The following is a 12,318-nucleotide window of genomic DNA, read 5'->3' as shown; positions in this document are numbered from 1 at the left end:
AATAATTAAGAGTTCTTATCTATCAGTCTATTTATATAGAAAGAGGAGTCATGTTTAAGAAATATAGTGTGTGATTTAAGTATTATAAAAATTAAATACAGGAGTTAGAGAATACCGATACTTACTTACGCCGTTAGTAAATACCGCTACTTATTTATTCCCCTCTTAAAAAAAAATTAGCCTACTTCATTTCTTACCTCTCCTGGGGAGAACAAAATCTTGAAATTTTATTTTATTATTATTATTATTTATTTATTTATTTATTTATAGTTTTGCCGCTTTCCCCACCCAACCGCTACTTTTTGCGTCCGTTGTCCCACGTGTCTCGTTCTCCACCAACTCCTGCGCTTTGAAACCTACAACCACAAATGCATTTCATTTACGAAATTCTTGAACTTCATTAGTCTTTATCGTTTATTATATTATTATTTATATTTAAATAAATTTTATTTAATTTTATTATTATTCATCTAATTAAAATATTTATTAGTCATCTAAATTACTCAAACATATAATTATTTTTTTTTCTAAATTTTCTCATCATGAAAAATATATCGTTGCATAAGTCTTTTGTTCCTCATTCCATATCCTTAATTACCAAGTTCTTTTTTTATTCTCCCTTTAATAAACTTTTATTACTTGAGCGATTTCACTACACTTTTTAAAATAGTAAACTGTGAATGAGTAAAATGTAGAGGACATAAACGAATAAACTCCTTTAAGATACTTGACAATAAATAAGTTATAAATGCTTTGTGGCTTGTTCATAATTGGAATTGATGTTATGTTTTGCCTTTTTTTTTTTTAAAATTATTACAAAATGAATAAATTAAACATTTTATTTAAGGGCAAATTGTCCTAAAATCCTCATGTAAAGTTTTAACTTTGTCGTCTGTTAAGTTTTAACTTTGTCGTCTGTTCTTATATCAGATAATATTTATTTCAACTTTCTAATGTATACCAATTCACCACTTATGTATATATTTCGAGTGATTGTTATATATAAAATATAGGTACATAAAGTCTAAAAGGAGGTATCGTTTATCCAAAATAAAGTATAATTCTTTTTAAATTCAGCACCATATAAATTCAAATATAGTACATTATCTATATACATAATTTTTAGATACATAATAAAATATAGGTATAAGAAGTATATAATAAAATATAATTCCTCTTAAATTTAATATTATTCCTGTACACACATATTTTAGGTACGTGTTAAAATATATATATAAATAGTCTATAATGATGTATACTTCTTCTTCTATTTTATTGGGTACAAAATATTTGAAATCAAGTTTATATGTAATTTAATTGAATATAATTATATAAAATTATGCAATAATAAATTAAGTAAATTGATATGAATTATGGAGTTAAAATAAATATTCTTTGACATGAGCACTGATGATAAAATTAAAATTTTATATGGAAATTTTAAGACAATTTACCGTTTATTTAATCCATCCATGTGATCATATTATTATATTATTATGGTGAGACAAAATTCATTGATTTTGACATTTTGTATGCCTAAAGACAAAACTAAATCATTGTAAATAATTGAAAAGTGTAATAAAATGGGAAGAAAATAAAATTAATGAACTTCTTTGGTTCTTTCTCCCTCATCGACTCAACCGCCATGAGTTTTTTTTAATTTTCTCATGGTCAATTACTGAAACACACTCTAACATATCGTTAATATTAAAATCCCCCCGAAGGTTCGGTAGAATATCTCTTATCTATATAACAATTAAGTGATTTCAATTTTTAAATTATTAAATTTGAAGGGCTATTTTATAATATTTTGTTTTCTAGTATAATGCCAACTGCCAGTTGTTTTTTTCATTGCTTTATGTGATTTACTGAATTCCGGGCGGCTCGGTGCTTAGTTGCCCAATTTCTCGATTCAGCCCTTTATTTTCTCTCTCTAGGAATAAGAACCATTCAACACTGCTCTCCTCTCACTGTTCTTCCGGGTGGTCTGTTGATGGCGCCCGCTTCGCTCGCATCCAACCGAGCGGAGAGCTGATCTCCTCAAACGGCCAGATTTCTTCGCGTTCGAGCTGTCAGGTGGATGAATCGATCCCGCACTCTGCTCTTACTTTCCATCGTAGGTTTTTTTTGATCGTGTTTCGTTGGTAAGTTTTCTGTTTGGTTGGATGTCTTTTGAGATACGCGACAAAGGTGGAAGATTTAGGTTGTGTGTCTGCCATATCTAGCCGGTTCTCTAATCGTTTTCCTTGTTTGGGTGGTGATTGTTATTTAGATTTGGAGGAAGAACTGCGGCCGGGATTTATGTCCGTCAACCAATCCAGGGCAGGGAGGGCGGAGGCGCAGCATAGGAAACCCGTTCGATCGGTAAGTGCTGGTCAGCCAAAGGGATTAGTCGGCAGCGGCGGTGGCTTGAATGGCGACGATTCCGCCCCACAGCCAGCTATCCACTCGTCCTCATCCTATGCTGCTTCTCCTTCGTCGGTTGCGCCGTCATTGCCGACTAATCGAAGGTGACGTCTTTTTCTCCTTTTGGTTGATTGATTGATGCCCCCAATGATTGATGGAATTGGTCTTGTCCTTAGTTTGGTGGAAATGTTGGATAGGCCTAGGGGTTTTGCCTGCTAGTTTTAATGCCACTTTATCTTAATCTCTGTTTCTGGTTGTGATTATAATATCTCTAGTTTGGCTCGAAGCTGGAATTGTTGAATAGGGTTTTTGACAGATTTACTTGATTGTGATTTTTATAGCTTCAAGAAATCAGGTAATGAGCAAGGCAATCAGTCTGGAATAAATGCATCAAGCTCTGAATCAAGCGGTGCTGCCATTTTCCATCAAAATCTTGTTCAGAATGGCGCTCATCCCCAGATACGTTCTCCTGGTATTCTGTTCAATTTTACTCGTTCATATTTCTGATTGTCTAGGGCTTAGACGCACCTATATCCGTTTTATTTAGAGCTCTAGAATCTACATGCAATGTGTTATGATTGTTGCATCATGACTAGTTATTGTTATTTTTTCCTAAATAGCATTGGTTTTGATGATAGTTCTTTCAGGATATTCAGAATCACCGTCACCATCACCAGCTGCTACTAAACCTTTTATACCTAGAGCTCCTTCTCAATCAGCTTCAAGTTCTGCACCAATGCCATTGCCTAAAGGTTCATCCTACACTCGCTTAATTTTGTGTATTCATTTTCCTGTAGGTTGTCTGTATCATAGATTTTTGAACATTTTGAGGCTAATAATGCATTATAGAAAACAATTTTCCATAATAAATAATATGTATTTTTAATGAAATATAATTTTATGATCTCGCTAGGAGATGCATCCAAGACTTTTACTCTTCAGTTTGGCTCCATAAATCCTGGAGTGATGGGTGGATTACAGGTAATCTCTATTAGCTGGTTCGACTGATTATTTTGGCTTTTCCTTATGACTAACTTTCTCATATTGGATAAATGCATTTTGATTATTCAAGTTTCCTGCACGGACCAGCTCAGCACCGCCAAATCTCGATGAGCAAAATCACAACCAGGTACGTTTGTTTTCATAAAATCACACTGATCGCGTGACAAGGTTACGAGGGGCATGTGGTCTTCTAACAAGCATAATCAGATCCCTTATGTCCAATCCTTTCCATCTCATTGATAGTAGATTAGTGATATCTTAGTTTTGCCTCATGTCAAAAATGTGAGGACAGTAGTGTGAGTTAAAGAATTTGAGTTAGCACTATTAATGTAGGCTTTATTTTTTTTTCATTTTGTTAGGGGATTTGCTCGCTTGTATTGTCAGCTTATGTTAATTGGTAGACTTGAGCATTAGGTTTATATCACCTACGGAGTGAGAATGTGAAATCAATTTAGTTTTACTTATGTTGGTTAAGGAAACTTGATGAAGGTACATTGTGGAAAGGGGTCATTGTCAATTAATGGCTAGTGTCCAACCTAGGTATCAAGACCAATGTTTTTTTTTAAACTTATATGCTTCTGTCTTGAAACCTTGATCAGAATATTAATCACGAACTATGTGGCTTACTTTGCTTGATCCAAAGTTCAGGCTACTTTTCTTAGTTCATAGGTCTCAATGGGTCTATCTACAACTACATTATGGTTAGGTGTTTGTGGCCATATTGTTTTCCCTAATAAAGTTAATGACTGTACCCACCAGGACATGTATGATGTGACTTGTATCGATGCTTTAATCACACGCTCAAACTGGTATAACTTTCTCATTGCTACTCATATTTTGGTAATAACTGCAAAGTTTATTATTGTATGTTTGAATTTGTAAATTGTGAATGGGGAAATTGTTTTCAACTACATCATAAGGAAAGCGTCATCAAGTCAAACTATTTAGGGTTGGCTAGAAGTATCTATTCGTGTCATGTGGTTCATTATGTCTGGTCTCTTTGGTAAATATTTGAACAGTTTAATAGGATTTGCTTGAGATACTAAACCTAAGCTTCAATAGATTACAAGTTGCTACAATGAGTATGATAGCCTGGTGATGCTTCTGCTGACCTTCTGCAGGCTCACACCAAGTCAATGAGAGTTGTTCCTTCCATTTCTGTACCACAGATAAAGAGGGATGTTAGTGTACCAGCCCCGTCTGCCACTTATGTATCTGCATTAAATTCCTCTGGTCCGCCAATTTCTAGGATGCCTTCACCCCTGCACACTCAATTTCAACCTCAGCAAACACAAATTCTGCCAAAATTTGGTGTCCCTAATGTACAGATGCATCAGCCTGGTTTTGCAGCCAATTCATTGCAAATGGCAATGACATTACCTATGGGGAATAGCCCCCAAGTTCCACAGCAGATTCTTGTTCCAAGTATTCAACCTCATTTTGTGCAACAACAGGCAATGATGCACCAGGGACAGGCACTTGGGTTTGCTCGTTCTATTGGTCAACTGTTGCCCCCACAATTAGGCAACATGAGAATTGGCATTTCTCCACAGTTCGCACAGCAACAACCTGTTAAATATGGTGGGGCACGGAAGACCACAGTCAAGATTACTCATCCTGACACTCATGAAGAACTAAGGCTTGACAAAAATACTGATTTGGGTAAGGATGGTGATCTTGCTGGACAAAGGCCACAGCCAAATGTGATTCCACAGCCTCATTCTATTCCCACATATACTCATCAAACGAATTTCTCTCCGATGCAGCAAAATTCTTATAGCCATTCTCAGCATATTTTTCCAAATTCTGTTCCTCTGGGAAGTGGACAGATGCCTACAAACTCACAGGCCCCAAGGTATAATTATCCTCTCAATCAAATTGGCCTAAACTTGAACTTCTTAGACTCATCTGCAATCAACCATATTCCTAGTGGAAAAAGTCTATCTACACCTCTGCATGGTATTTCTGAAGGGCTTAAATTGGAAGCATTGTCAGTTTCTGCCTCACTGCCCTCTTCAGGCCAGGTAACTTTGAGACCGCCTGTTGGATCAAAAACTGTGAAAACTGGGGCATCTTTGTCATCACCTTCTGTGGTTATTACCATGCCTTCCACCAAAGTAGAACCACAAATGCCAGTAAAAACTACAGCAGATGATACTGCTCTTAATGAAAGACGGGCAGAGACCAATCCAGGTGGCTCTAGCCAACAGATTAAATTGACTTCCAGTTCCTCAGTCAGTATGTCTGTGCCTGTCACTGATATAAATACCACAATTCCTCTTAACTCAAGACTGTTCATGCTTTCTGAAGCTTCACTGTCTCCGGAAACGCCAAACAGGGAATCTGGATCACTTTTGGATGGAAATCATGGCGAAAAAAATGAGCATGCTCAAAGATGTGACACTTCAAAGGATAATCACGGGAAGACAAGCAAGAAGGATTTTAGAAACACCCAACAAAATCATCAGGTGTGTGTTCTTAGTGCTATTGCTTTCTTGTTTTAGCTGCTAATTTGTTTTGAAAAAATATGTTTGAATTCTTGCAGTTAGATGCATCTTCTAAAGGAGAAAAGGTAGCTCCTAAATGTGAAAATAGGACTCTTACAGAAACTGAAGTTGCTGAGCCAGTTGTAGATAAGGTAATGCCTGCAGCATCTGGCTCATTTCCAGAAATATCAGGTAAGGAAGCATCACTGGATGCTTCAGTTGGTTATGGCAATTTGTCTTCTGCAGCACCTGATGTTTTATCTAACAAAGAGAATCTATCTTCTCATGCTTCTACCTCATTGGATCATGTAGTTGGTGGAATTCCTACCTATTGTCTGACTGTTAACTTAAGGGTGGGAAGCACAGCTTTGGCTGTTGGGAGAGAAAAAAGATCTGAGCTAACAGAGAATGAATCCTCGGAAGCCGCAAATGATTCATTAGAAGATTTTAGTAAAGCTAAAGTACACTCATCTTCTGCTGTTGCAATACCTTCTGAATTTGAGAACATTACATTGTTAAAACAAGATGACAAACAAGAAAAATGTTTGAAAGGGAAATCTATCAAGTATGATGAGGTAGAGAGCGAACTTCTTAACAGCTCTGGCGGTGATTTTGCAGTATTGCAGGAAAGTAAGACACAGAATCAACAAATTACCTCTACTGATGCATCTTTAAACTCAACTGGTTCTGATACTGCAGTTGATTGTGATATTCTGGGTGCAAGAGATGCCAAGGACAACCTCAATACCTTCTCAAGCAAACTCAAACTGAAACCCATCAAGGATGGTTTGATTGATTGTAGTGGAGCACGCATGGAAACAGTCCTTGTCCCCATACCATCTGTGTCTGTGGAACATAAACAAGGTGCTAAAGTTGATTTGCCTAGTGATAGATTAACGTCTTCAACAATCTTGGGGCAAAAGAATAAGCCTTTGTTAGAAAACACAAAGCCTAAGGTCACTGCTGGCAAAAAGAAGAATAGGAGGGAGATATTTTCTAAAGCTGATGCTGCATGCGCATCTGACCTTTACACTGCATACAAAGGACCAGAGGTAAACCATGAGGTTGTTCTTAAGTCAGAAAGTTCAAATAGTCCAACAGCTGCTGCAAATATCACACCCATTGGGTGTCCTACTAAGGATGTGGTTTCAAGTGATGAAGATTTGCAGAATAAGGCTGAGTTAGATGATTGGGAAAATGCAGTTGATATATCTACTCCTAAGCTAAAAACACTGAAACATGGGCAGGATGCTGGTGAGGCAAGAAAGCAACGTGATGGAGATGTTTGCAAAGCCACTACTTGGAAGTACTCGAGAGATTTCTTAATGACTCTCTCACAACATTTTACTCAGCTTCCTGTTGATTTTGACAAAAGTTCAGATATATTGGATGTATTGTTGATTTTTTCACAAGGAAAGTCACCATTGCAAAGTCCTAGGAGGATCAATGATCGACCATCTTCTCGGGGAGACTGCCGTCCTGTTGGGCTGTTGGATGATGATAAATGGACGAAATCACATGCATCCTTTGGGCGTGATGGAAATGCGACTATTAATCTTCGTCCGGGGCAAGGTGGTAGTCATGTTGTTTTAAGGGATCTACCTCGGCAGGCATCCGGCCAACTTGGAGGAATTCTATCAGGACCAATGCAATCTCCATCATCTCAGGGAGGCACACAACGTGGTAATCTTGATGCCGCAGATCGGTGGCAACGAGCAAGAGGTTTGATTCCCTCTTCTCAGACTCCCCTACAGATAATGCACCAAGCCGAGAAGAAGTATGTAGTTGGAAAGGTGTCTGATGAGGAAGAAGCAAAGCAAAGACAACTGAAAGCCATACTTAACAAGCTGACTCCTCAAAATTTTGAAAAGCTCTTTACTCTGGTTGAGGAGGTTAATATAGATAATCTGGTAACCCTTACTGGCATCATCTCACAAATATTTGACAAAGCTTTGATGGAACCAACTTTCTGTGAGATGTATGCTAATTTCTGTTTTCATCTAGCAAGCGCATTGCCAGATTTCAGTGAAGCCAATGAGAAAATAACTTTTAAAAGATTGCTCCTGAATAAATGCCAGGAGGAATTTGAAAGAGGGGAGAAAGAACAGGCTGAGGCTAATAATGTTGAAGAGGAAGGTGAGGTTAAGCAGTCCAAAGAGGAAAGGGATGCGAAAAGGCTGCAGGTCCGCAGGCGCATGTTAGGTAATATACGTTTGATTGGAGAATTATACAAGAAGAAGATGTTAACCGAGAGAATTATGCATGAATGTATCAAGAAATTACTGGGTCAATATCAAAATCCTGATGAGGAAGATATTGAGGCACTGTGCAAATTGATGAGTACAATTGGCGAAATGATAGATCACCCCAAGGCAAAGGAACATATGGATGTATATTTTGACATGATGGCCAAGCTTTCAACAAGTCAACAGTTATCTTCTCGTGTAAGATTCATGTTGAAAGATGCAATTGATCTTAGAAAGAATAAATGGCAACACAGGAGAAAAATTGAGGGCCCAAAGAAGATTGATGAGGTTCACAGAGATGCAGTACAAGAAAGGCAAGCTCAGTCTAGTAGATTGTCTCGTGGTCCTGTCAATAGTAGTGTCCCAAGACGTGGTCAAGCAGCTGATTATGGTTCTCGTGGGTCTGCTCCATTAAGCTCTTCAAGTTATCAGCAGGTTGGTGGTCATCGTGCATTGCCATTGCAGGTTCGTGGCTATGGTATTCAAGATCCGCAGTTAGAGGATAGACCTCAGTTTGAAGGACGAAATACATCACTTCCCCTCCAACATAGGTCTAATGATGATGATTCTATTTCACTTGGTCCCCAAGGTGGCCTAGCACGGGGAATGTCTGTCCGTGGACACCCATCAATATCTCATGCACCACCTCCTGAAATTTCTCCAAATGCTGGTGAACAGCATAGATTGTCATCTGGTACAAATACTATTTATACAGTAGAAAGGTCTCCTGGAGTGACATATGATCAACTAAGCCATCGAGACTGGAACAATCAGTACTGCAGTGGAGATGTAAAAATTTCAGACCATACATTTGAAAGATCTACAACAAGTGACCTACCTGGCGGGCAATTATATGGCAATTCTAGGAGCTGCCTAACTGCAGTTTCTGGAACAAAAGCATTTTCAGAAGATGTCTTGCGAGAAAAATCCATTTCAGCTATTAGAGAGTTTTACAGGTTTTTTCCATCAGTCATGTTCTTATAATTTTATTTGCTATAAAAATTCCGATTGTAATGTTTAGTGATAGCCTTTCTTATTTTTATCAATATGATATCCTATTAACATTTCTTTTTTTGTGCGTACGATTGTGCTTATCTAATGATGCTTCTGTTCAATATTCCCACACTTGTAACCAATATTAGCAAACATCTAAAATATAAATTGATAACTTTTATATTCTATGTTATTCATACTTATTATGATGAATTATCTGTTTGACCACTACTAGAGCTCTTTATTTATGCTTGGTTCATCTCAATCCCATGGTTAGAGGATTCTTTTAGTTGGATAATGATTAGCTGGACATATGTTTTCTTTGGCTGGTTGCGATGATAAAGAAGAGACCCATTCACAGATACCTAAAGCTTAGATGATCAAATATCAAAGTGGCCCAGGTCTTGGATTGTTATCTTTGCAAGTTCTTATTTTGATTGGTTAGAATGCTAAAGTTGACGTGTGTTGTCATTAGAAAAGATTTAAAAACTACTGTAGTCAATAAAAATTAGGCTTAGCTCCAATGGATGATAGAGTGAGGAAAGCTAAATTGAGATGGTATGAACATGTTGAAAGACTAATGATAAAAAATGAATCTACTATAGGGGAGCTATAAGTGTAGAGCTATGCCAAACAACACATTAGTCAGTGAAATAAAAAAATGATGTAAATAATTTGAATATTGCTATTGATATAGCTTTGAATTGACCTCAGGAGGGATAAGATCTATGTATTCAATTCCAAAGAGTTTGGACAAACATGGCTTGTTGATGATGATGCTAATGATGATTAATTGTTGTACAATCCTCGTCTGTTGACCTTGAACATGAAAACAATCTTTAAGTAACAAGTACTAGTCTTGTAGATCAAAGTTAAGACAATAAGTTCTCTTATGAGTAGGGTCTAAGAAGTGAATGTCTTGAAAACCATTTTGGCAATGAACAAATTTATTTCCAAGCATAATCCGATGTGAAACCAAAGTATTGGAAATATGTAATTAACAAGTTCCCATAAGTTGTAGATATGAACTGAATGAGATTGGAATACTCAGTAAGACAAGGAATTTTGCTTTTACTAGAAATTAGGTTATTTTGATTATGATCTCATTACCCATGATAAACTGAGTTGCTAAAGAAGCCAGTTCTAGTCAACCAGCATATGGGAATAAAATCTGGGAAGGCCCTCTGCAGGGATATGTGTAGATCGAACTTGAGTGAATTGCCATAGAAGAATAAGTACTAGTTTAGGAGCAAACTTAAACCTAACATTAGGGTCCTAATATCTTTCTTCTGATGGATGTTGGCTGTATTTTTTCATTTATCAAAAGGGTTTTCTCTTTGTCTGTAAGTTAAACTGTTCTTAATCTGTTGTCGATTCCTTATACCAAATTGCACAATAATGTTGTTCTTGCAAGTCCATTATAGTCAAGTTGCTTCAAACATTTGTGTATCTCTATATGCATATATCTTTTTTGATGGATTTAGTTCGTGCAGCCTTTCAAAGGCCTAACTATTTTTTAGTTTGTCATACTTCACTTTTATATGCATTTTTAATTTAAGAACACTAATTGCTTTCTTGTATGTTGTTAGTTTGGACTTCCATATTCGGTAGCAATTGTAGATGCATTAATGGTTTATGGTTGCTTGCTTTCATTTATTGCAATATTTTTAAACTTTTACAATTAAATCAACTTGATTTTTTCTCCAGTGCCAAGGATGAGAAGGAAGTTGCATTATGCATCAAGGAATTGAATGCACCAAGCTTTTATCCATCTATGATCTCAATATGGGTTACTGACTCCTTTGAAAGAAACAGTAATGAAAGGGATCTCCTAGTGAAGCTTATTATCAACCTCTGCAAATCTAGAGATTGCTTGCTTAGTCAATCGCAACTACTCCAGGGGTATGAATGCAAAATGGAACCTATTTGTGACAATATAACTGCATTTTAAAACTATCGGTGCAATCTTTACTGATCATTTCTCTATTATCATCAGGTTTGGATCTGTTCTTGCTTCATTGGAGGATGCTGTAAATGATGCACCGAGAGCAGCAGAGTTTCTTGGTTGCATTTTTGCCAAAACTATTTTGGAAGATGTGGCAGCATTGAGAGAGATTGCAAGATTGATACTTGAAGGAGGTGAAGAGCCGGGCCAACTAAGAGAGGTTGGCCTAGCAGCAGAGGTGCTTGGTAACATATTTGAGACCATAAAGTTGGAAAGAGGAGATTCCATCTTGAATGAGATCCGTGTTAGCTCAAATCTCCGGTTCGATGACTTCCTACCACCGTCTCCATTGAAAGCAAAAAAGTTGGATGCTTTTCTTTAGGCTAAATGATGCTTGAGCAATATGTTCTTGTTTTAGGCTCTTTAGAAAATCCATTCATTCATCTATAAAATTGTTGCTGGGATACAATAGAGGCATTATTTATATTTGCTCGTTTGTCCAGTGTCAATGGGGACTCTAGGGAGGCAAGCATTTTGACCTGCAGCTGATGATAAAGGGTTTTGTTAGGGGTGTTATTTTATTTTTCAAAGAGTTTAGGGACATTAAAATCAGATTCATTCACATTCATTTATTTGATGATGTGACATTGTTATCTTCAATTCCTATTCTTGAGCAATCAAGGCTTGATAGTTTTGAACTATGCACGCGAGCTTAGTGTATCGTCGTGCTTTTAATGAGAGAATTTCACTTTGTTCTTCAGAGTTTAGCAATGCCTCTTTTTGCATAGTGCAATTTATAGTGTAAACATTGTCTAATTGCTCCTCATCAAACTGTATAACCCTAATTCTGTTATCCTGACGGTTGAAAGTTTGTAAAGCATGGAAAATGTAGGGTTTGCAGAGTGATTGGCATTTTGGGCGTTCTTGAGGCTTAAAAACACTGAATGGAGTCTTTTGACAGTGTCAAGAGTCTGGAGAAGTGAATTTTCATTATTTTTGAGCTGATGCCAACTCGAGTATAGGTAAAAGCTTGACATGGTGGGAATTCCTCTACTGAGTTTATGTTTTTTAATGCCTCAATAATCCTTTTTTTATTAGGATTAATTTCTAAGTCATGTTAGGTTTTTTTCTTTTTTAGTTGACACTAGGTGTCTTAGCTTACATCAATTAATCTTGAAATGATTATGAAAAATTTTTATCGATCATCAAGATAAATCAGGAAGCACTCGTAAGGAATATC

The 12,318-nt window shown here is 36.8% G+C and overlaps 1 protein-coding gene across 4 annotated transcripts; it reads left to right on the top strand.

The window, feature by feature from the left end:
• Positions 1-1,970: 1,970 nt before the first annotated feature.
• LOC122015905 (eukaryotic translation initiation factor 4G-like) lies at positions 1,971-11,779 on the top strand. 4 transcript variants are annotated; one of them, XM_042572996.1, is made up of 11 exons: positions 1,971-2,076; positions 2,273-2,510; positions 2,748-2,878; positions 3,045-3,158; positions 3,320-3,387; positions 3,479-3,535; positions 4,530-5,876; positions 5,954-6,086; positions 6,207-9,096; positions 10,841-11,035; positions 11,130-11,779. In XM_042572996.1, the coding sequence occupies exons 2-11, from the start codon at positions 2,302-2,304 to the stop codon at positions 11,458-11,460; spliced, it is 5,475 nt and encodes a 1,824-aa protein (XP_042428930.1). In that variant the 5' UTR covers positions 1,971-2,076; positions 2,273-2,301; the 3' UTR covers positions 11,461-11,779. The 4 variants fall into 4 exon arrangements, with proteins under 4 accessions (XP_042428930.1, XP_042428929.1, XP_042428928.1 ...); XM_042572995.1 differs by having other exon boundaries at positions 3,063-3,158; positions 5,954-9,096; XM_042572994.1 differs by having other exon boundaries at positions 3,054-3,158; positions 5,954-9,096.
• The last annotated feature ends 539 nt before the right edge of the window (positions 11,780-12,318 follow it).

Source organism: Zingiber officinale, chromosome 8B (genome assembly GCF_018446385.1).
Source record: "Zingiber officinale cultivar Zhangliang chromosome 8B, Zo_v1.1, whole genome shotgun sequence".
Lineage (NCBI taxonomy): Eukaryota > Viridiplantae > Streptophyta > Magnoliopsida > Zingiberales > Zingiberaceae > Zingiber > Zingiber officinale.
This window is presented reverse-complemented; position numbering and strand designations above follow the sequence as displayed.